Source organism: Vanessa cardui, chromosome 17, assembly GCF_905220365.1.
Source record: "Vanessa cardui chromosome 17, ilVanCard2.1, whole genome shotgun sequence".
Classification (NCBI taxonomy): domain Eukaryota; kingdom Metazoa; phylum Arthropoda; class Insecta; order Lepidoptera; family Nymphalidae; genus Vanessa; species Vanessa cardui.
Window position 1 is genome coordinate 1,409,609 of NC_061139.1, and position 23,197 is coordinate 1,432,805.

Sequence of the window (23,197 nt, forward strand, 5' to 3'; positions counted from 1 at the left end):
TACCTATTGGCGCTCTTGCTTGAAGAGGTTGGGCAGCTGCTGGTGGACGAAGCATGTTTGACGGACCCTGTAGTGCTAGGCTTATCATGTTCATACCGTTCACACCTAAAAAAGCGATGAATCAATTAGTGTAAATTATTTTATATTCCTAAATTATTTATTATTCAAGCGGCTTTATTTTTACAAAGCGATTCATTTTAATTCCATAATAAATGTATTCCATATAAATTGTCCTCGAAGACTTTCCAAATTTTAGTTGATAACAATGTCGTTGATAACGCCATCTGACGATACTGAAATAAACTTCTAAAACTCACCGAATTTATTGTTCCCGGGTAACTCCTTTAGAACCACGGGGTGTTTCACTGCGTTTACTCTTCGGTTGGAGGCGCTAGCGTCGCGTTTCCTACGGGGTTGTTCAACTGGTAGCACACGTCGCCGCTTCTTGGGTAGTTTTGATCGTGCCTGCCGATAGATGGCGTTATATAATATTTAGTTTCGGTTATCTATTTTTGCATCTTAAATTAATCCATTCTAATATTATAAATGTGAAAGTATTTCTATCTATCTGTCTGTCTGTCTGTCTCGCTTTCACGCTAAAACTACTAGTTTTCAATAAAATCACACAAATGATCTAGAGCCAAAAAAGGAATTGGACTACCTTTTAATTGGCAAAAAATGTTGTAAATAAAGAAATCTTACGTCTACGAATTTGTAAATATATGCATATTTTCAATTAATTTTGAAATAATTATTATTGTCATATAAATTGTGATATAAATTTATAATGTGTAGTTTTACATATAATCACATCACTTCTGTTGAAGTGAAAGTCGTTTATTACTTCATAATAAATATTATGTACCAACAAACTTTGGAAACAATCATATTGTATTATGGCATGATATAAACAGACAAGTTTCAATGATATTTCTAAGAAGAGCAAAAGTTGGTAGAAGAACGACTGGGGACAGAAAATAAGTAAGTCATTTTCGACCCGGATTTTGGTTTTATGGAATCAGACAGAGTAGATATAACCTCATCGTATTTAGTTATTCAGAGCTTTTTAATTTTTGTTTCTTTGTAAAAAAATAAGAATTTGCTAAAACATACTCTTTATCATAATTATGCCGTCGGATGCCTTTGGTAATGTTCGTAAATACGATGTTAGCCGATGAAATATATTTATTCCAAATAAGTATTATGTTGTGAAATACAATCGAAGTTTTATTATTTTCAATGATTTATGATCACTAATACTCTACCAACCTTGGAAACTTAGACGTTATATCTATTGTATCTGTAGTAAGACTGGTTTACTCAAGCTTAAAATTAGATCACAAAAATAGTATGTACATAAGTATTGCTTTTTGGAGGCGGAATATATTATGAGAGGGTCGTAACTTTCCAGACGGACTTGAAAAAAACTTTACTACTAAATATAAAAATAAGTTATAAATTAAATATTATATAAATACAAGACGTTCCTCCCATTTTCGTCCTGGTGAAGTAAAATTCAACAGTTTAGGTGAAGTTTGATTACATACACAAATATGGAAGGTACATATTGTATACAAAAACAATACTTTGTTCTGATTAATATCATATTATATGAAATTTTGTAATAAAACAAGTGAAAATCAGTTATATAATGTCGAGCATATTATTTATATTTTTATATTCGAATATTTCAACGTTTTAAGCTAGCTTTGCCCGCGAATACGTTCACTTTTGAACTTAACAAGTAAAGTAATTATTCATTTCGCCAATTTTATTATAATTTATTAATTATGTATTAAACATATTTTGTGATCAATAAATACTTCAAAAGTTAAATAGTAGTACAAATAAATTCAAATCAAAATATACTTCATTCAAGTAGACTTTTTCAAGCACTTTTGAATTGTCATTTAACAACTATATTAAGTAAAGCTACGACCGGTTCGGAAAGTAGATTCTACCGATAAGAACCGGCAAGAAACTCAAAAGTTACTCTTGTAAATGATTTTTTCTTCGCTTTATCTGTTTCTCTGTAATGTTTCGCGCTCTACATCTCCTTTTTATTTTATAATCTAAGGTTGACGTGATAAGCGTGCATTAAATGTTCTTTTATATTAACAAACGAAAACACAGAAAAACCTACGTCTCTATCAAAACGATATAGTTTAAATCCTATTATTTTATATTATAAATGCGAAAGTGTGTGAGGACACATAGATTATACATCAGTATAACACATAGGCTACAATTTATTATGTCTTAATGTAATTTGGTCATAATATTATGACATATCAAGTACCCGTGCTGAGATGGCCCAGTGGTTAGAACGCGTGCATCTTAACCGATGATTGCGGGTTTAAACCCAGGCAAGCACCACTATATAATATATATGTGCTTAATTTGTGTTTATAATTCATCTCGTGCTCGTCGGTGAAGGAAAACATCGTGAGGAAACCTGCGTGTGTCTAATTTTATCGAAATTCTGCCACATGTGCATTCCACCAACCCGCATTGGAACAGCGTGGGGGAATATGTTCGAAACCCTCTCCTTAATGGAAGAGGAGGTCTTATCTCAGCAGTAAGAAATTTACAGGCTGTTACTTTACTTTTTACTTTTTACCCGTGCGAAGCCGGGGCGGGTCGCTAGAAGTTTTAATACTTTCTAATCATGATCTTTCTTAGTGTATAATCAATTTTATCTCGCTTTGTACTCTATTATAGGAAAGGGACGGAAGTGTGTAAAAGGACAACAGGGTCAAATCAAATAGAGCTTCTATTTGATTTGACCAATGAGCGAGCGCGGTGCAAGTGTGGACTGTAAGATGGAACCACTCTATTTCCTGAGAGGATATCATCTTAATGTTGCTTATTACTCAAGTGGAAGAACTAATGTGAAGCACGCTCCTTCTAAAGAAATTGGCATTTCTAATACGCACGCCCTAAAGACACCCTCAGGTCCTATGAGCCCAACCCTCAGCTTGGGATGTAGGGACGTGTGCTATTTATAACACCATCAAGGGCTCTTAATTAATGAGGCCTTTAGTTTGTTAAAAGAACTTAATAGCTTCTGAAAGTAATAGTTCTCTTAACAGAGAAACATTTAAAATATATATTCCACCCTAAGACACCGCCTTCGTACTACTGAAATATTTCATTTAATTAAAGAATACAAAAAAATGTTTAGCGAATTAATGAAGTACAAAAAAATAATACTAACTGAAATGCTCGAAAGAGTTTATTTAGACAGGGTACCGACATTTTTGAGCCTACAAGTGGCATACTTACTTAATAAATGACGTTAAAATTACTTTGCTAAAATTAATTAAAGTTCTTATTTCTTTTTATATCTTTGCGGTACTCATTTCGATAGAAATATTAAAGTATATAAAGAATTTAATAATTACATTACAAGTCATTTCGGTATGATAAGGTGTTGGTGATTAGAACTGCGTACCCTGCTATGGTACCTTGTCTAAATCATTCACATCAGTTTACGTAGATTTTTGTCTTAAGTGCGAAGTAAAAAAAGGAGTAGCTTGTTTACTATGAAAATATAAGAAAATAGAATTGAAGTAAAAAGCAAAATATAATTTATAAATTATATTTATAGTGCTTGAGTTATATATATAAAATATATTAAAAATTTGGTTATAATTATTAAAGCAATTTAATATAAGTGCTGCAATGCAGCCTTGCTTGAGGCCTTATAAATATTTGCGACTTTTTGAAAATAGAAAGTTTTAGAGTAATTTCTAGGCGGCATATTTCTAGGTCTAGGTTTTAAATACAAATTTAATCTATACCAAAATGTAAAACCAATCGTCTTGACTGATTATCGAAATTGGAAACTGTACCATAGAAAGTAATTTTTGGAAATTTGGTCTTAAAGAATGGTCTTGAAGCAAATTGTAGCCATATACTTGTACCAAGGTATCGTGTTTATATGTAAGCAAAGAAAAAATAGTCTCGAAATTATTTCATGCTACGCTTCGAGCTACAACGATGAACGAGGAACAATGTGTATTTTATATCAAAGGATCGAGGTTTTGTGCATTGTTAAGGGTTTCCGATTCCCAAAAGAGCTTATAACTTAACAGAACAAGTGCACGTTGCATATACATACAACAACAACCTGTAAATTTCCCACTACTGAGTTAAGGCTTCCTCTGTCTTTGAGGAGAGGACTTGAAATATATTCCACTATGCTGTTCCAATGTGGTTTGGTGAAATACACATGTGGCAGAATTTCAAGAAAATATAAAATTAGACACATGCAGATTTCCTCACGATGTTTTCCTTCACTGCCGAGCACAAGATGAATTATAAACACAAATTAAAGATCTGAATATTCAGTGGTGCTTGCCTGGGTTTGAACCTGCGATTATCGGTTAGGATGCACGCGTTCTAACCACTGGGCCATCTCGGCTCTCGTTGCAATATACAATGCAAATGATAGAGGCAGCTCTGATATAAGTTTTATAATAACTGAAAAACAGTGTAGTTATATCACGTTGGAGCTCGTGGGTTCAGTACTGGGTCACTGAGTTTTCATGTCCTTAATTAGTGTTCATAATTATTGATCTCGTATAAGCGGTGATCGTACTACCCGTATTGGATGAAATTCTGCCAAACGTAAATCCACGAACTCACGATAGAGAGTATTGGAATACTCTACAGCATGAATTTTATTTGAGTGATATGTTAAAGAAGGTACGTATGTCTGCTTACAAATCCATTTGTGTACTTATGAGGTGGTCGATAGTTTCAAAGTTCCACCTTATAATGAATAAGAAAAAAAAAAACATCTTTATATATGAGTGTAAACATGTTAAATAAATGAACGATACCATTCAATTTGAGGCGAACTATATGGGTAACATGTTACAAATGAAATAAAACGCTTGAACATACTACTTATGCAATATTCCAATTTATGTAAAGATAAGGAAACGTACGCGTTAATCTGGTTACAGATAATTAAAATCAAATTTAAGTTAAATAAAGACCTTTCTAATAGCAATGGCCTACTATAAAATACGTGACTATAATGGCTAAATGCGTGATCATTATAGGACATTAATGACTTAAGTTCTGATATGTTTAATTCATGTTATGAGAACATTTAAGCTCGTCTGTGCAGGAAATTGTGAGGAAACCTGCATGCGTGACAAAGATTCGGCGGGGTAAAGTAACAGCCTGTAAATTTGCTCGGCTAAGGCCTCCTCTCCCATTAAGGAGAGAGTTTTTGGAACATATTGGAAATTAGACACATGCAGGTTTCCTCGCGATGTTTTTTCTACACCATCGAGATGAATTATAAACACAAATTAAGCACATACTCGTATATACATGTATAAATATAGTGGTGCTTGCCTGGGTTTGAACCTGAAATCATCGGTTCAGATGCACGCATTCTAACCACTGTGCCATCTTCTCCTGTCCTAAGTTCTTGGAAAGAGTTTTGGTGTGAAACAAATATAGGCTGTTACTGGTAACTGTGACAGCTTCACGTATGTGATGATAAATGATGAGGAATATAAAGCTCTTTATTCTGGCATGGTTTAATGTCAGCAATTTTTCCTTGACACACTCGAGCAAGCGGACAATTAGTGCTAATGACATTTGGCTTATGTTATAAGTAATGTGAGAGTAACAATTAAGATCACCTCATTTTATATCTCTGTAAGATTTCTACTTCATTTCGTCAAGTTTATTAAAGTGATCATCTTACCGTCTTTATTTAATGCGACATTAAGGATATTAATAACTAAATAAATTTCAGACTATTTATTTTTACGAGTATAAAAGCATTTGTAACAAAAAGATTAAGATGTTTATCTTATTATGTACTAGATAACCGTCCTAGTATCGCACAGGTAGAATAAGGCTCTGATCTATGAAACGATATGAAATAATGTACGATATAAAAACTGTGACTTGGTCTCGGGTAATGAAGGTTCCCATTATCAATGATTATCATTATTGATTATTGATTCCCTTACGAAAGTGACTCCACTTGACATTTGATGTTTTCCACAGTTACCAGTGACAGCAGGTTTGTTTATCATTTATTAATTAAAATGAAAGGTGTGGCAAATAGACAGAGGTAAAGAAACGCAGACGGTCGGAGAGTTTTACGAGTTCCATTTTCTCTTTATAAGTTCCATATAACAACAAACAACAACAGCCTGTAAATTCCCACTGCTGGGCTAAAGGCCTCCTCTCCCTTTGAGGAGAAGGTTTGGGACATATTCCACCGCGCTGTTCCAATGCGGGTTGGTGGAATACACATGTGGCAGAATTTCTATATATTTCTAAATTTGTCACATGCAGGTTTCTTCAAGATGTTTTCCTTCACCGCTGAGCACGAGATGAATTATAAACACTAATTAAGCACATGAATCAGCGGTGCTTGCCTGGGTTCGAACCCGCAATCATCGGTTAAGATGCACGCGTTCTAACCACTGGGTCATCTCGACTCTTATATGTTAAAAAAATAAGTTCCATGAACAAAAATATCATATTCTGACCAATGATTTTGTAACAAATAAACGACAAACATTCAAAGTAATTATTATATAGTGATTTGCCCTATTAAGCTAACTCCATGTTATTTATTTGAGTTCGAAAGTTGCCACTGTTAACAATACCGTGAATCGGAAATCGCGTAGAGCTTGGCTGTGATCTTGAAATCTTTCCGGTAATATTATTAATAACTTGATTTATTTAAAAGGAAATACTTCATTACCCCGTCCGTCCAAATACAAGTCGTACAAATTGGTGCTATAAGATCTATAATCGTTTCATAAATATATAGAAATATGTGAATATACAAATCTAGAAACGTACATTATATTGTTCATTAAATATCATCCGAAACATTTGAGCATCGTACAAATATTTAAGCTGTTGAATATGCATATAAATAGGCTGTGTTCACTCATCCTGGATTCTGGTGGTCTGCTATCATTAAAAGATTATCCCAACAGATTAAATGTATGTAATAGAAAAGTTTAAGGGATTAAATTTTAAATTACCCTATATCATGAAACAGTTACGTTTAATATATAATTAAGCTTTTTTTTATGTGATAGGTGGCAAGCGATGGAAAGTGACCACTGCCGCCTATGGACACTTGCAACAGCGGGGCCTTGGAGGTGCGTTGCCAGACTTTAAGGAAGTAATACACATTTTGACGAAAGCTGGTTTTAATCGCGCTGTTGTGAATTTTCGGATATCAAGGTGTTGCGGCAGAAACTTCAAATTCAAAATTCGTAATTCGCACCACCTAGATTAGAATCTTCAAATTTTAGCTTTGTATTTACAAAACCATATGTAATACAGTGGCGTAAATAGGGCGGTGCCACCGGTGCCCAGGCACAGGGCGTAGACTCTCGGGGGCTTAAGAATAGACAGACTGGTCAGGACTATTGTTTTTTCGTTTTGCTCTTGTTAAGATTCCACTGAGCCCTCGATTCTAGTACTCGATTACTCGATTCTAATAAACACGTACTTACATGCTAGTATCATTAAAAACATAGATCGCGCTCATTTTTTTGGCAGCGCACGAGCGTATTTGTTTTTAGTGTTTATCGTTAATGGGCAACACATTTGCAGTAGTGAACCTGCGTTTAAGTTTTAGTGAGTGAGACAGTAAAATAAGCAAATGGTCTGCTTAAATAGGCACAGAAAAGGCTATTTACGGCACTACTAAAACAAAGGATTGGTCATTATGGTGGCGCTACTGTTTGTCCAGATTCGTCAGGTGGGTTAACCGACAGGGTAACACGGTATGTTTAAACGATCCCATGATGCCCCTGACAAATCGGAGTGGGTACTGCTGGTTTTTAGTAGATTTTGCTTTGTACTTGACGCTGGTGTGTTTGATATACCCACATTTTGAGGAAAGGGATAAATACGTTCCCAGTAACAATGAAATGATTGTCACACTTGTGCTCGTTGTTAGTTACGGCGGCAAGTGGTGCGACGACCGTCTGTTAACTTTTTGGGTCACGCCGTTAAAAATATTGGGTTTCCCTGTACAGATATTCCCAATAGCAGTTGAGCGGAAATTTTTAGTCTTTTGTAATTGCGAATACGTGAAATCGTTAGTTTGGTCGCTTGTCTGAACATTGTTCAATTGTCTAGGATTTTCCACCCTAGATTGTCTAGGATTATGAGAGTAGAGGTTAAACATATATTTCTTCTATGAAATATAATTTGTGGTATTGACTAGCTCTTTTAGTGTGACTGTTATGGTCGAAATCAGACAGATACCTTTTTACCTGGTTTCCAATTTATTGTTACTTGTTATGCTTTGTGCATGTCCGTCTGGGTAGGTACCAACTACTTATCGTATTTTCTACCACCAGGCAGCAATACTTAGTTATGTTGTGTTTCCATTTGAAACGTGAATGAACTGGTGTAGCTATAGTCCCAAAGGATATCACGTAGCTACCATGGTTGTTGGCACATTGGTGATCTGAGGAATGTTTAACCTTTTTTAACAACTCGACTGTCGATTGTTGGTGATCAATTATTATCATCGGATTAGCCATTTGCCCGTAAGCCTACCTACATAATAATAAATTGTTGTACTGATAATTTTAAATAGATTATTTTAAATTCAAGTTATGTTGTTAAATATTTTTGAAATAAGTTAACTTCAAATTCTATAACGTGTCACAGCTCGACACTACTTATTCTAGACTCTGATCGTGACGTCATCATCCATCGTTCTAACTTCATTTTAGTGTCATTGCACGTGACGTCATTATAGTGCTTAGAAGATTGCCACAAATCACTTTGGGGTGCGAATTTAATCAAAGGTGGCGCAAATTGCCCGCCACTGACTAATTTACGATCGTCTCGCTCACTTATAAATTACGTTACTATTTGTATCTGATGAGCATCTATAAGCGAGCGTTTCATGAAGGATACTAAGAACATTAATTAATTTAAAATTTAAATGTTGAAAAAGAGTAACTACTGAGTTTCTTGCCGGTTCTTCTCAGTAGAATCTACTTTCCGAACCAGTGGTAGCTTTACTTAATATAGTTGTTAAATGACGATTCAAAAGCCAACCCTATACTATATCTATCAAAAACAATACGAGAATACTTTAAGAAATATGTTTCTTACAAATTACCTTTTATACGATATTATACTGGGTCAATCAAGAGGCTCGTATCGCTTCTTTCTTTTGATTGTTGAAGCGTATGCCCGTGGCTGACACCGGCTTCAAATATAACAATAACTATAACTACATTATATAATAGTAAATCGACTTTTAAGTAGTCTAATATTTTTCATTTCATTTTACCTAGGAGGACTCTCAAAAATATGTTAAATATGAAATTATTTTTATTACTTTTTAGAACATTTTTATTTGTTTTAAAATAGTGTTTTGTTTGATGTCGGTTTTTCTTTTTGTTAAAATTTTATTTATAATCTATACGTATAATGAAATTGGAGTGATTGTTTGTAATATTAAAATAACTCTTTTTTACTCAATGCATATGTATGTATACACGGTACATATACCAAAATAACATTTTTGTTACAATTTCTGTCTGTCCGTCTGTTCGTTCCGGTTAATCTCTGGAACGGCTGGACCGATTTTGACGGGACTTTCACTGGCAGATAACTGATATAATGAGGAGTAAGGTTACAATATATTTTTTAAAGTTCAAACGCGTATATGTTCGCGGGCATAGCCAGTTTTATCATATGATAATTAATTTGTCGCGAGCACTTGGTAGGGTTCAAGTACAGCTGTGATTTATGTAATGCTTGATTACGCTTGTTTGTAAGCTTTAGGTGTCTTTGTGAGTTAATCGTGTAATTTAGTATAGAGAGGAAATTTATTGACTTAATTATATTACATAGAAAAATTATGGTCTAGATTTTGTTGTACTGAAATATTTGGTCGTGTAAATATAAATGTAAACGGTTATAATATTCATATAATTGTTTGTTTACAGATTGTCACTACTCAGAGCTTTTACAGCTATAAAGAGTACTATTTAAAATCAGCGTTGAGTTAGGTCAGAGCAAACCAACAGGCTAAATGGCCCTGACCCACTGGGTCAAAAGGAAATGACGCGGTAGCTGAGGCTGAGGGGAGGACCAGTCCGTATCAGGAGGGAAACCTCGAGGCCAGTACTAGGCTTGCCATGCAAGCGGGATGACCACCACTGCTGGTACACCTACTTAGAGCACGAATGCTGTCATTATTAATCATTTAGTTATTCTTTACATTATTGTTGTTTTCCTTAAGATTAATTCGTGTTTACTTTGTTAGAAAAAGAGTAGTTGACAGGTTTGCTTATTATTTCTCTGTCATAAATATATTTTTCGTTCTTTCTGTCTTTATTATGTATCATCATTCATAATAACTATGATTGTTATTGAATAAATAACTCTTCCATTAAAATGAGTATGTAAAGTAAATCTAAGATAAAAGAAAACATTTCCAACCAATATTGAAAGATAATAAATAGTCCTATTTCCAACACACAGTTGAATAGATGGCCTTGGATCGATAATTGGACAGCTGAACCAATATTCTAGATAAAAATATATATTTTGATTCGATCAAAGGCATAGAAGTATTTTATTTCATAACGTTATACATCAATCGGATAAATAATAGAGAACGTTGTTTTTGTTTTAATTTGCCAGACGATGAATTACTCATAGACTATCAACCATAAACCACTTCGCCTGGCCTCTATGACGTAATTGATGTATTTTTCTTGTATATGTATTCATTGGTTCCCTCGACATCCAAATCCCTGCAATACAAATAATTGATTTTTGGACGTGCAGTATGGAATTCTTCGGACATATATTTTTTTAAAACTTAAAGTATACACTCATACGTAATGAATACACCCTAAATAACTAATTCATGACCTATTTATATTCGTTAGATGTTAATTTTTATGATAGCCATTTTCTGTTGGCGAAGTTAATAACTAAATAGGACTAGACTCCAGTTGCTTTGGATCTGCAGCCTCAACATCTTACTGTTATACCTTCGAGGTAGGCACCAAAAATATACTCCAGATATTTCTTCATTGAATTATCTGAAACTATTGAAGAAAAGCGATGTGTAGATAGAATGAAGATAGACAAGTTGATTAGGCCTAATTACGATCAGACATCTCTGATTGACACTACTGGAGATGAATCACTACATTGCAAATGTGGTGTCGACTCTAAGATCATTACTTGTATCGCTTATCTACTCAGATATATATAATACCTCGAACATTTACCTACAAAAAATGCTGGAAACAAAGTTGTCTTTGCGATGTACTTTGTTTTAAATCACAGAAATATAGGAATAAATTTAATGATAAGAAAATTGTTACTAAAGATTACATGTGAATTAAAAAATAACAAACAATGGTACAGAGATAAAGAGTAAGAATATTTAGTAGACCATGAGCTACTTTAGAGAACTGCGCTCCAAAAATTATGTACAGTCAGGGTAAGAGAAGGTTCGTAAGATCTGTTTTCGTGTGCTAAGTATGAGCGATAATCTGTTTTACCGATCGAGAATGACATATTGCGTCACAATGATTTGATGTTTAGATTCAAAAGGTACTAAGAGTTCAAGACTTGATAAAGGAATGAATTTGAAAACTGACGAAGGTTTACTCACTCTGACTGTACGTAATTTGATCCACGTTAGCAATCATAATTTTGCTTTAGGTTTATAAGATGCGATACTAATATAAAAACGATACAAATAAAATTACGCGATTTGCATTGCGATTCCTGCTTAGCCTTTATGCAATTATCCACGTAGAACCGTCAACAGCGCATTGGTTTACGGGCTGGCTAAAAAGACGAAATTTGATCCTGACCCCAAATTGCTGCAACTTTTTTTAAAATACAATAAAATAAAATAAAAGTACAGGACTATAAATTCACGAATACGAAAGGCTTGATAATGCATTACATCTTTACGAATAAATGAATTAAATCGTTATCGCTCGAGGCTTCGACCATGAGTGAAAGGGGGATGTCTTTACCAACGGGAGGTCTTTAGCAGGTGCTAAGTACTTCATGTCATTTTTTGTACTTACCACTTAAAACGTGTAAGCAGTTTCATATTGAAGACACTTTCGTATTTATAATATTAAATCAAATCAAATCACAATATACTTTATTCAAGTAGGCTTTTACAAGCACTTTTGAATCGTCATTTAACAATTAAGTGAAGCTACCACCGGTTCGGAAAGTAGATTCTACCGAGAATATCCGGCCAGAAACTCAGTAGTTACTCTTTTTCTACATTTAAAAAAAATACAGTCATGTTAGTTAATACAATTATTTAAATTAATATATCCTGCCTGGAAGTCAACAGGTATTAAATTCTACGCTTTTTTATCATCTACAAAATCTTGTATCGAATAATACGCCTTTTTTACCAATGTATTTTTTATAAACGATTTGAATTTACTAAACGGCAAATTAAAAAATGTCTGCGGAATTTTATTATAGAAATGGATACCTTGCCCCAAGATAGATTAATTGACTTTGAAACTTGGCGTTATAAGCTTATCCTTAATTCTAGTGCATATATAATGATTATCACTGATTTTATCAAAGTGATCAATGTTACTGTGAATATACATGATATTGTTGTAAATATATTGCGACGCAACAGTGAGTGTTCCTACTCTGTTAAAAACATTTCGAAGAGAGTCTCTAGCAAGGCATTATGCAAGGTATACGGTACCAACCAATAGTACGTGTTATTGCAAAATAACTTTCAATATAAATTAAATCCAATACAATCCTTTACGATTGAAATTGAAACCAGATCCCCAATCCACGTTCCACCAGTACAAGCGCTTAATGAGGTATTACGCTAAAAAGGATATACATCAAAAGAAAACTCCCGAGGCATCGTAACCACGCTTGAAGAAAATTTTACCCCAGACTTATAGACTAACCTTTGTATGTATCTGTTGATATTTCAAACGAAAAGATTAAAGCCTTATGTTTCCAAAAGTTTTCTTAAACTTGGTCTCTTGTCTTTTACAAGGTATTGAAGTAAAGTGACAGCCTGTATAAGGGATAGGAGGCTATTGGCCTATTAATACAAAGCATTGGTGTGGAAGAATTTAATTGAAGTTAGACACGTGCATGTCTCTTGGCAATGTTTTTTTGACAATGTTGTTTTGTTTTCCATGGCCGAGTGGTGTGTACACCGGTTTTCATGGGTACGCCACGCTGAGGGTTCGATTCCCGGCCGAGTCGATGTAGATTACCAATAGTTTTCTATGTTGACTTGGGTCTGGGTGTTTGTGGTACCGTCGTTACTTCTGATTTCCATAACACAAGTGCTTCAGCTACTTACATTGGGATCAGAGTAATGTATGTGATGTTGTCTCATATTTATTATAATTATATACATTATTATATACATGCTAGCACGAAAAGAATTACAAGAAGGAATCGTCGATTGAGATGCACGTGTTCAGTTTTCTTTCAATGTATCCGATTTTCAAAAAACCTTTTTTACTTATATACCTATGAGGTATTTGAGACTTTAACTTTAGAGGCTTTTTTTTTTCAAAGTTATAAGCCATGAGAAAATGGACATTTCCATTCCAACTTTCGGGTATTGGTTTTAAAAATACGACATTGTTCATACGATATTTGAGTTGAATTGGTACTTTCATAACCCTCAGACGTGTATTAGTGTATGCAACTCAGTTTTGGTGGAGGTCCTTATTCTTCCTCGCGTGATTGAAAATCAAACAAATATCTGACATATCATATTTATTTATGACAGATATTACGCATGTTACGTTTATTTATGCTTATAATTGAATGCACCTATTCTTAATTAAGCCTGAGCTGTGACGGAACCACGTACGAGTCTAGCAATTGGAACCGAATAAATTAAGACGAACGACTACTCAGCATTAATGGAACAAGAGATAAGAGTTAGCGATTAATCGAAAAACAGCTTAAAAGTATTCAATAAATTAAGTAATGATGATGGGATTTTTGTTCAAAGAAGTCATATGAGCGGTATATATACATATAATACTCATACAGTTAATGCCATTGCTTTGGGTAAATTTGCCTAGTAGGTACAAAGCATATGTTCCAGTTTGAATAGAGAGTGAGAGTGTGTAATTACAAGTACAAGAAATATAAAAGTTTTGTTCCTTAGGTTGACAATACATTCGTGATGTTAGAAACAGCTAATATTACTTACAATGTTTATGGGGACTATATACTACTTACTATCAAATGCAGGAGCAATTTCTGTTCCCTCTCTTCTATAATCCGATAAAATTAAAAAGCTGACAAAACCGGTAAGATTTTAGGCACAAGATTTTAACAGCTTATCTAAAATAGTCAGTGAAAAAACTGCTACTCTCCAGTCCCTAAACTTCCTCTAGAATTCAGGTAATTAATCCAAAATTACTAGCTATTATATCATCACCTATGTAATAATACAATAAATAAATTGTATAAAATACGCTACTTGCTTATGCCTTGTAACAATATCTGGCTCGTTATTAGAACATTTAATACCGATTCTAGCTAGCATTTTCCTTAACTGGTTCGATTAGATTGCACCGTTTGCTTCTAAACTAGCTTTAGCGTATTGATCCAGAACACTGCCTTTAGAGGGCTGAGTTAAATAATTGATACCTTATATAGAATATGATGTACATGTGTGAGCTGTGATGGACCATTGGTTAGAACGCGTCCATCTTAACCGATGATTGCGTCATCAAACCCAGGCAAGCACTATTGAATTTTCATGTGCTTAATTTGTGTTTATAATTCATCTCCTACTCGGCGGTGAAGAAAAACATAGTGAGGAAACCATGTGTCTAATTTTACAGTAATTCTGGCACATGAGTATTCCAATAACCCGCATTGGAACAACGTGGTTGAATATGTTCCAAACCTTCACCTCAAACTGATAGCCTTGGCCCAGCAATGGGAAATTTACAAGCCGTTGTTTTTGTTTGTTATATGCAAGTTTCATCATAATAATTTCCATCACTATTAAGAACGAGAGGAATTGTCAACTATTTATCTGCTAGTTTTGGACCCAGAATCAACGGTTAAGATTCACACGCTTTAACTACAACCCAATCTCGTATAATTATATCTTGATGATAAATATCGTTTTTGTATTTTGAATTATTTTCATAATATTATACTTGAAATTGTTATTGTTTATTTGTGAGATGAAAACGATTTTATAGCTTCGATTATTCTATATAAGGCCTTTGAAGAGACTTATGTATGAGATAATTTAGGCTTGAATTATTTTTATCCTTCAGAGGCCTTTATGTCTTTGAACAGATATTCTCAGGATGGGTATCCTTTGAAATTCAGATTTTGTAAATATATACCATTTAAAAGTAATAGCCTGTAACTTTCTGTCGGGCCTTTTTAACTTACAAGGAAATGTATCGCATTAAATATATGTCGTCTGATTATATTTTACAAGAAATGAACTATTCTATGAAATCATTTCAAACTAAATCACATATATCTCAATGGTTTCGTATAAAAACCGTATATAAAAATAATATTTCGATTTTATAGAAAAATCGAATGAAATTATGGGATTAACAAATGAATGAATGAAATAACAGACGCGAGTGAATGTGACGTATAGATTTCGAAATATAAAGCAACGTGTTATATAGACAAATGTTCAAATTAAAAAAAAAGATTAGAACTATATTGCATTTATAGGACACTTAACACATCGGAGAAAATCTTTCGGATTCTTAACAACAATACTGTAAGAAACCACAGTGTATATCACCTGACTGTGATACGGTACTTTATTATATTCAACGACACAAATAACTTCTTGATACTTGACGATCGCATTTAAGAGTCTTTCTTGCTCGAATATAAAATATTTTTGTCAATTAAAATTACTCATAGACAGATTAATTTTTATGAAAGCAATTTTAATGAATTGGTTGTTTGCTTATTGCTTATATTCTTAAAGTTAACCTGTAAATGTCAGCTGGATAGCTCTTTTTGAGGAAAGGGTTTTGGGCGATTTCCACCAGTCTCGTAAATAGCCTTTTCTGCGCCCTGTGCGAGCTTCTATAACTGCGCCCTATTTAAGCAGACCCTTTGCGTATTTTACTGTCTCGCTCACTAAAACTTAAACACAGGTTCACTTCTGCAAATGCGCTGCCCATTAACGATAAACACTAAACATACTATACTAGCATGGTACGTTTGTATTGGCATCGACTCAGCAGAATCTTAACAAGAGCAAAACGAAAAAACAATAGTCCTGCCCAGTCTGTCTATTCTTGCGCCCCCGAGAGTCTACGCCCTGTGCCTGGGCACCGGTTGCACCGCCCTATTTACGCCACTGGTTTCCACTACACTACTCCACTGTTGTTTGGTGTATACACATGTAGCAAATTTCCATCCGACATAATTATGCACGATATGATATTCTCACTAGTCACCATTTATAACATGATTCATAACAAAATTAGAAGATGCTCTTCAGAGTTTGAACTCACTCTCTTTGCTTAACATACAAGTGTTCTAAGCACTTAGATATTAGGCTTAAAGAAAAATAATTAGGTCCGACTAGTTAAACGATCTAATTATATTTGCGTCCTATTTTTCTTCTGAAAAGTATTGTATAAAATTTTCTTCATTAATGTGGAATATTAAATTCATAAGGAAAAGTATTTCACTGACCTTTAACCTTTTTACAAACATCAACGTGTTCTTACGTTTACCAGTCTGAGTTTGGACTGTATATTTGTGCGAATGTGTACATTTAAAGACAAAAAAATTACTAACAAAGAAACGCTTTCTCTACTAAATCATTAGTACTGAATTAAGGCTATAAATTAAGCTTAATACAAAATATATATACATCATTACGAACGAGAGCATTTAAATTCAAGAACATAATAGCTATCTTGATTGATGAATTTTAGAGAACGCTGTATTACTGACTAACCTCTTATGAACAGAAGAGTAAATACTAATTCCAATGTTCAAACATGAAAAAGGGCAAACTTTATAGGAACATTAATTGACAATTTCCAGAAACACTTTCAAGCCTAAATACCGATTACCAAATTTTTATCGATCGGTAACAATTAGTAATGAGTTACGCTCGTGCTTACAAGATGTCTGTATGCGTTAAACGATTAACATTACAGTCAAGACAACTTTTGTTTTTAAATTTTGCATGTAGTTAACCGAAGACAGACGAGTCTGTGTAAGTCAAAATACTAAATTTGTATCTATAAAGTAGTACTGTTTTATAAAACTTTTATATTAACAGGTATTTCATTTTTGTTTTCATCTTCTATATTTATATTTTTACTAGTCGTGAAAGAGTGACAGGTACACAAATTTTTATTATACTGGACAAAATGGGGACAGATCAATTGAATTGAAAAAATCAAGAGTCTAAAACTATAGACGATTCCGCGTCGATTTTTCATAGTCTCATTCTGTTATAGTTTCTGGGTTTCATACTCTATCGATTCGTTAAGTTTTCACATGATTGACGCTCAAAGACGTTCATAAATGTATTTTTTCTTTCATATCTTGAAAACATTATCATTTATAATTGAATTCTCAATTTCCCGTAAATATTACAGAACGCAAACACACGCTGATCTGCGTAACGAGGATTGAGGACTATAATTGCGCTCATGAATAATTAAGCTATAATTAAATTCGATCAGTAAATTAAAATTGCAGCCTGAAAATAACCCAAGGCTGAGTGTCTTCTTTTGAGGAGAAGATTAGAAAGCATATTCCACGACGCTGATCTACAAATTTGGCGAATACACATTAAACAGACACTAATTCGATACAGGTTCTCATGTTTTTATAATGCAGTGCGTCGATGTGTCAAAGCGACGAACAATAATGAGAAAAATTTCCTCGAATACTTCCTAAAGTTTGTCTAAGTATGAAAAAAAAATGAAACAAATCCGAAAATCGAAGACTCTTTTTCGTCAAAGCACCAAAACTAACCTCAGTCCGTTCGAATTAGTGTTAGTGTCGAATTTTAGTTTTCAATTTATTCTGTACTTGGCAGAAAAAGAAACGTGAGGGAGACTGCACGTAGCGGAAGAATTTCTTAGACGTATACAACAGCTGATCCACATTTACGGCTTAACAAAGCTGTCACGGGTGTTTTATAATAACGACTGCAGGATAATCTAATATATCTAGAGGCGTTTCGTGCTTTCAAGATAACGCAACTAAAAATGTTGCTATATATCGCGAAGAGGAAATTTTAAACTTTTTAATTCAGTGAAACAAGCCTAAATACCGATTTTCATATTTCGAACATTTGTAAATTTACGTGGAAATCACTCCAATGATGGTCATGCCCCGCCCACTTCATCCCCTTTTAACTTCCGATGGAAATCTATTTCGAAAAACCCTCTCACAGTGCTCACCTACATTTCATATGGAATACCTATGCAAAATTGCAGACGGTAATACGATAGGCAGACTCCAGGGGAAATTACCAACGGCGTTACTTCGGGTTGCTACTGAAATTTTAATGTTTTGCAGCCGTAAGAGCTAACCACTAAACTAACAAGGCAGTTACAAACATTTATTATTAAAAATGTGAGTAGCAAGCAGTGTACAGTAACTTGAAAAAAATATTGAGTACAAAAAGTAATCATAAAATTAATAGAATTCATGTTATTAAGAATATTGAAATTGCTCGATTTGCTAGCAGGTTTTTCAATTGTTCGTTTATGGTATTGGAAGATATATGAGATCAGCTCAATCCAGCCACAAACGGAATCCAGTGAGGGAGAGGGGTGTAAGAGGGTTTGGGTATAATTATCGCTTAGCCTCATCGATCAGTACTGGAGCAATCCATCGTTAGGGTTGTACTTAGTAAGGATCCCGGCAAAGCCCGTTCCAATCCCAAGAGCCTGAGTACTTTTCTGAAAAATCCCTAACCTAAAATTCATAACCTTATTTATTTATTTAAAAATGCTTTATTGCACAACACACGGAAAAAAAAGGGGAAATATAAAACATAAAATAAGTACATGGTGCGCAAAGGCGGTCTTATCGCTTATAGCGATCTCTCACAGACAACCTTTGGTGATAGGAGCTTAGTTAGTTCCAAGTTCCATAAACCTGTCTATTAAACAATGCTAGAGCAAATTGTATCTCAAACGCGTCATAACATATCAAAAGTAAATTCAAATAATACAACAAAATATATTGGCTTTGTAGAATATATATTAAGGATTACCCTTAAAAAACCTTCCAATAGAATGAGCAGTCTTGCAAATTGAACACATGATGCCAAAGACGACTTACAAATTGACGTTTCAAGCGCTTTTATAACAAAAAACACTGACGTACAGTTTTTGGAACTGCTTGGGATAGATCGTTGTAAAAATAAAGGCTTACCTGACATATATCTTTGAACATACTTATCATACAAAAACGCTGAGTTTTAATACTTTTTTCGGGTTCATTATGGAACTACTACAATTTTTAAACTGATTTGTATAGAAATTGCATGTGGTGATAATCACGCAAAATAAGAAAGTAATCTGCTTTTTTACATTCAATATACATAGCATTTAAGCATGACGTTTTGTATAGGTCTTTTTAATTTGCTGGAGTGACTAAAAAATATTTTATAACACAATTTCAGTTATGTCAGCGTAACTGATAGTTGAATTAGTTCTGTTGTTTTTAATTAAACAATATAATACTCCAATCACTAGTGATTGCTGACTTTTAAATTGGACTTCGCAACAGTGAATTCTTTTTAAAAATAAAATTCGAGTTACCAAATAGGTCCTTAAAACAATTTTGTGCCAGGACAATGTTGAAAAAAAGTTTTACCTAATAAGATAGGGAAGCACACGCAATACCAGTGAGCTTCAATGTATATATTTTTTACTTGTTGCTGTGTCAAAAACATTTATTTCGAAACGTTAAATATATTTGCGCTGCACTAAAATTCCACATTTAGATTTGAATCTCATCGTACCTAAAGAAATTTCAATTTAAACTAATACTAATGACGTAAGCTATTAAGAAAAAATTAAAAACCTCGGCACAGAAAAGTCACGTTTGAACCGCCAACGGACCCGGTCGCTCGATGATGTTCTTTAGGAGCCATTAGGAAACTACGAATGTGTTTTAAGCGTGGTGTAAGTTACAAAAAATTTACTAATTAACAGAGCCTTCAAATGTAAAGAAAAGTTTTGCGATTAGACCTATTTAGATTAAATTACTATATATACATATACTAGCGACCCGGCACGAATGTAATGCTGATACTAAATGTAGTAGAGAATGTCTAAATTATCAGTTTTACTTTACTATATTTTCCGAGTATTATATAAAAAAACCTTCCCCTTTAATCACTATATTTATTAAAAATATCGCATCAAAATTGTTGTAATTTTAATGATCTAAGCAGACATAGGGACAGACAGTCATAAGCGACTTATACTATGTAAATATATCGCGCGAGATTGTAAGCATTCAATTTGTAAACGGTGATTCAAATAAATAAACTTAATCGAGTTAAAGGCAAAACTACGATAGTAGGTACATAATTTTATTCGTTACATTAGGTTAGTGTTTATAACTGAACTGAAGATCATTTTGTTAGATTAAAATCTACTAAAACTAATGCATTTTATTGTAAGTATGTTACGGTTCACAATATTTCGATCTTTTACAATCTCGTCAAGATAGATTATAATCTAACGGGAATTGCAATTCTACGTATACATATTAAACAAATTGAGTTAGCAAGTACTGTGTAAAGTAAGCCGTACTGATAGATTCTTTTTTGTGACTGTTCCCGTAATCGACGTTAAAGAACATAAATTTTGATAAATATAAGTATATTTACACTTTTTTATTTATTGTTAAGTTACATGACACAACGCCAATGAATCTATATTTCTATATTTCTAATTCTAATTCTAATTCTTTATTTGTAAAATTTTTGAAAACAACAAAAATTTCGCCACTAGGCATACAAATATAAATTGGTACAAATTATTACTTTACATTAATTGAAATATAAAAAAATAATTAACTGCTAAAACATAAAAAAAAAAACCAATAATAATAAAACATTAATTAAAATATGTCAAAATATAATATAATTAGAAATAAGATTAATTAGGAAATTAGATACGAACTTAGGCAAACATCATTAACTAATATCAAAAAATTCAGAGATTTTGTAAAATGTCTTTCTGAAAAATATGAATCTTTATAAAACTTTCCAGAACTGGCTCATCCCAAAGTTATACTAAGTCGTCATGACTTACTTATAAGTTTTCCAGTATAATGGCGAGACATCTTTAACAATAAAACGCTTCGCCTATAACTTTAAGCCGTACACCTAGTACAAGTATCTTACAGAGAAGAAAACGAAAGTAAGGGCTTACAAGGGAACATACTTGGAACTTGTTTACGGCGGGTCGATGTCAATGAAAGTCGGACATTTGATCTCTGAAAACACTTTAAAAGACTCGTTATAGTTTATTGACATGATCTAGTATTATTTCAAGTAATCATGTCTCAAAGCGTGCTTAGGCATTAACAATTTGTTAATATATCAAGAATAATTAATCTTAAAATAAATTCCAAAACAAGAGAAAGATGTGTCTTTACCGGGAATATGTATTCGCTTTTGTTGATTTCTTAAAATCAAACAGGTGCTCCATTAATTATTTATTTTATGACTTGAGTTCTGACAAAGTCTATCTTCCATTTCTGATGTTTCTGAATATCTCAATGTTTATCAATAATCTATGTGCGGATTAAAAATAAATACAAATCAAATATGACGAAATTCTTAAATTATTGTCAAGATTATGCCCTTACACATGGTCTTGTAATTCATATCAATATGAATATCGTTATATACGTAGGTTTAAATTTGACAATCAAATACTATTCCTTGATTTACGCTCGTTATATTAATGTAATTGTGGACTATATTTTATTAAGAAGATCTCGATACCATTAGATTTACCAAACAATAGTATACTTTGGCAGATTTGACTTATTTTAATTTTTAATGTGACATTTTTAAAGTGTCATTTTAATACCCACATAAAAGTAAAGTAATATTAAATTAGTTGTACGAATATAAAATTAATTATTATTTTTACGCTTATTGCTCAAATAGGACTAGATAATTCTGTAAAATTGCGAAGAGCAGCAATGCATTAAAATGTAAAGTATTATTGTGCTTTACATAAAGTATTATTTAGCTTTTAAAATGCGCTGCATGTTCTGATATAAAGTCTATGTATATTGTCTTGGTGGTCTTTCAGCGAAGCATTACAAAAAAACGTTTCCACGTGTATTCGTATTGATATGTAGGTTTTATCACGATGTTCCGTCCCATCAGCGTCCGACAGAGATTTGTTTCAATTAGTCAGTGTCAACGTTGAAATATATAAATATAATTTATTATACATCAGTAGAATACATAAACCTTAATGGAATGCTCTTTGTCTTGCCCTTTTTACTATCCTAATTGTCTTCTTTATAGTTTTTAGGGATCCACGGTGAACAAAATCTTTCTATAGTTGCTTATAGATATTTCCAATATCTTTTAATGTATGCTGTATACGCTAATACTGCATACGCGTGAAAGATATAAATTAAATAATCAAGGATCTACATGAATTGTCAAGACTAACAAACACTAGTAATTTTTTAGCAAATACCAGCTAGTATTGAACTATGAATAAATCTAAAACATTGGAAAATTATGTTTATTTTTGTAAATGTTTCAGTTTAGAGGATGGGTACAGTGGCCACCTGATGGTAAGTGGTAACCACTCGCCATATATATTGGCACCGTAAGAATTTTTAACCATCAGCCAGCAAATTAAGGAACTGAGATGTAATGTTACCATTGCCTTGAGCTACACTGGATCACTCACCCTTTCAAATGGAACACAAAAGTATAAAATGCCATATCCAATATATTTTATCGGTATAATATATGATGAATGGGGGGTACCCCTATTCAATGTTGCAAAGCCTTAGCAAGTAAAGCTATCAATCTGCTCGGCGTTTTTTATGAGAGAATTATACTATAAATTAACAGAACAGTTTCTATATAGAACAGGGTTATTAAAAAGTAGTATATTAATAA

The 23,197-nt window shown here is 33.2% G+C and overlaps 1 protein-coding gene across 1 annotated transcript in view; it reads right to left on the minus strand.

The window, feature by feature from the left end:
- Nucleotides 1–23,197, minus strand: part of LOC124536824 (potassium voltage-gated channel protein Shaw-like) — a 321,785-nt gene that overhangs the window by 3,033 nt on the left and 295,555 nt on the right. The window contains exons 8-9 of the mRNA XM_047113446.1: nt 318–465; nt 4–105 (exon numbers count right to left, since the gene is read on the minus strand). Of these exons, the coding sequence (XP_046969402.1) occupies nt 4–105; nt 318–465 (250 nt within the window). The remainder of the gene's footprint in view (nt 1–3; nt 106–317; nt 466–23,197) is intronic.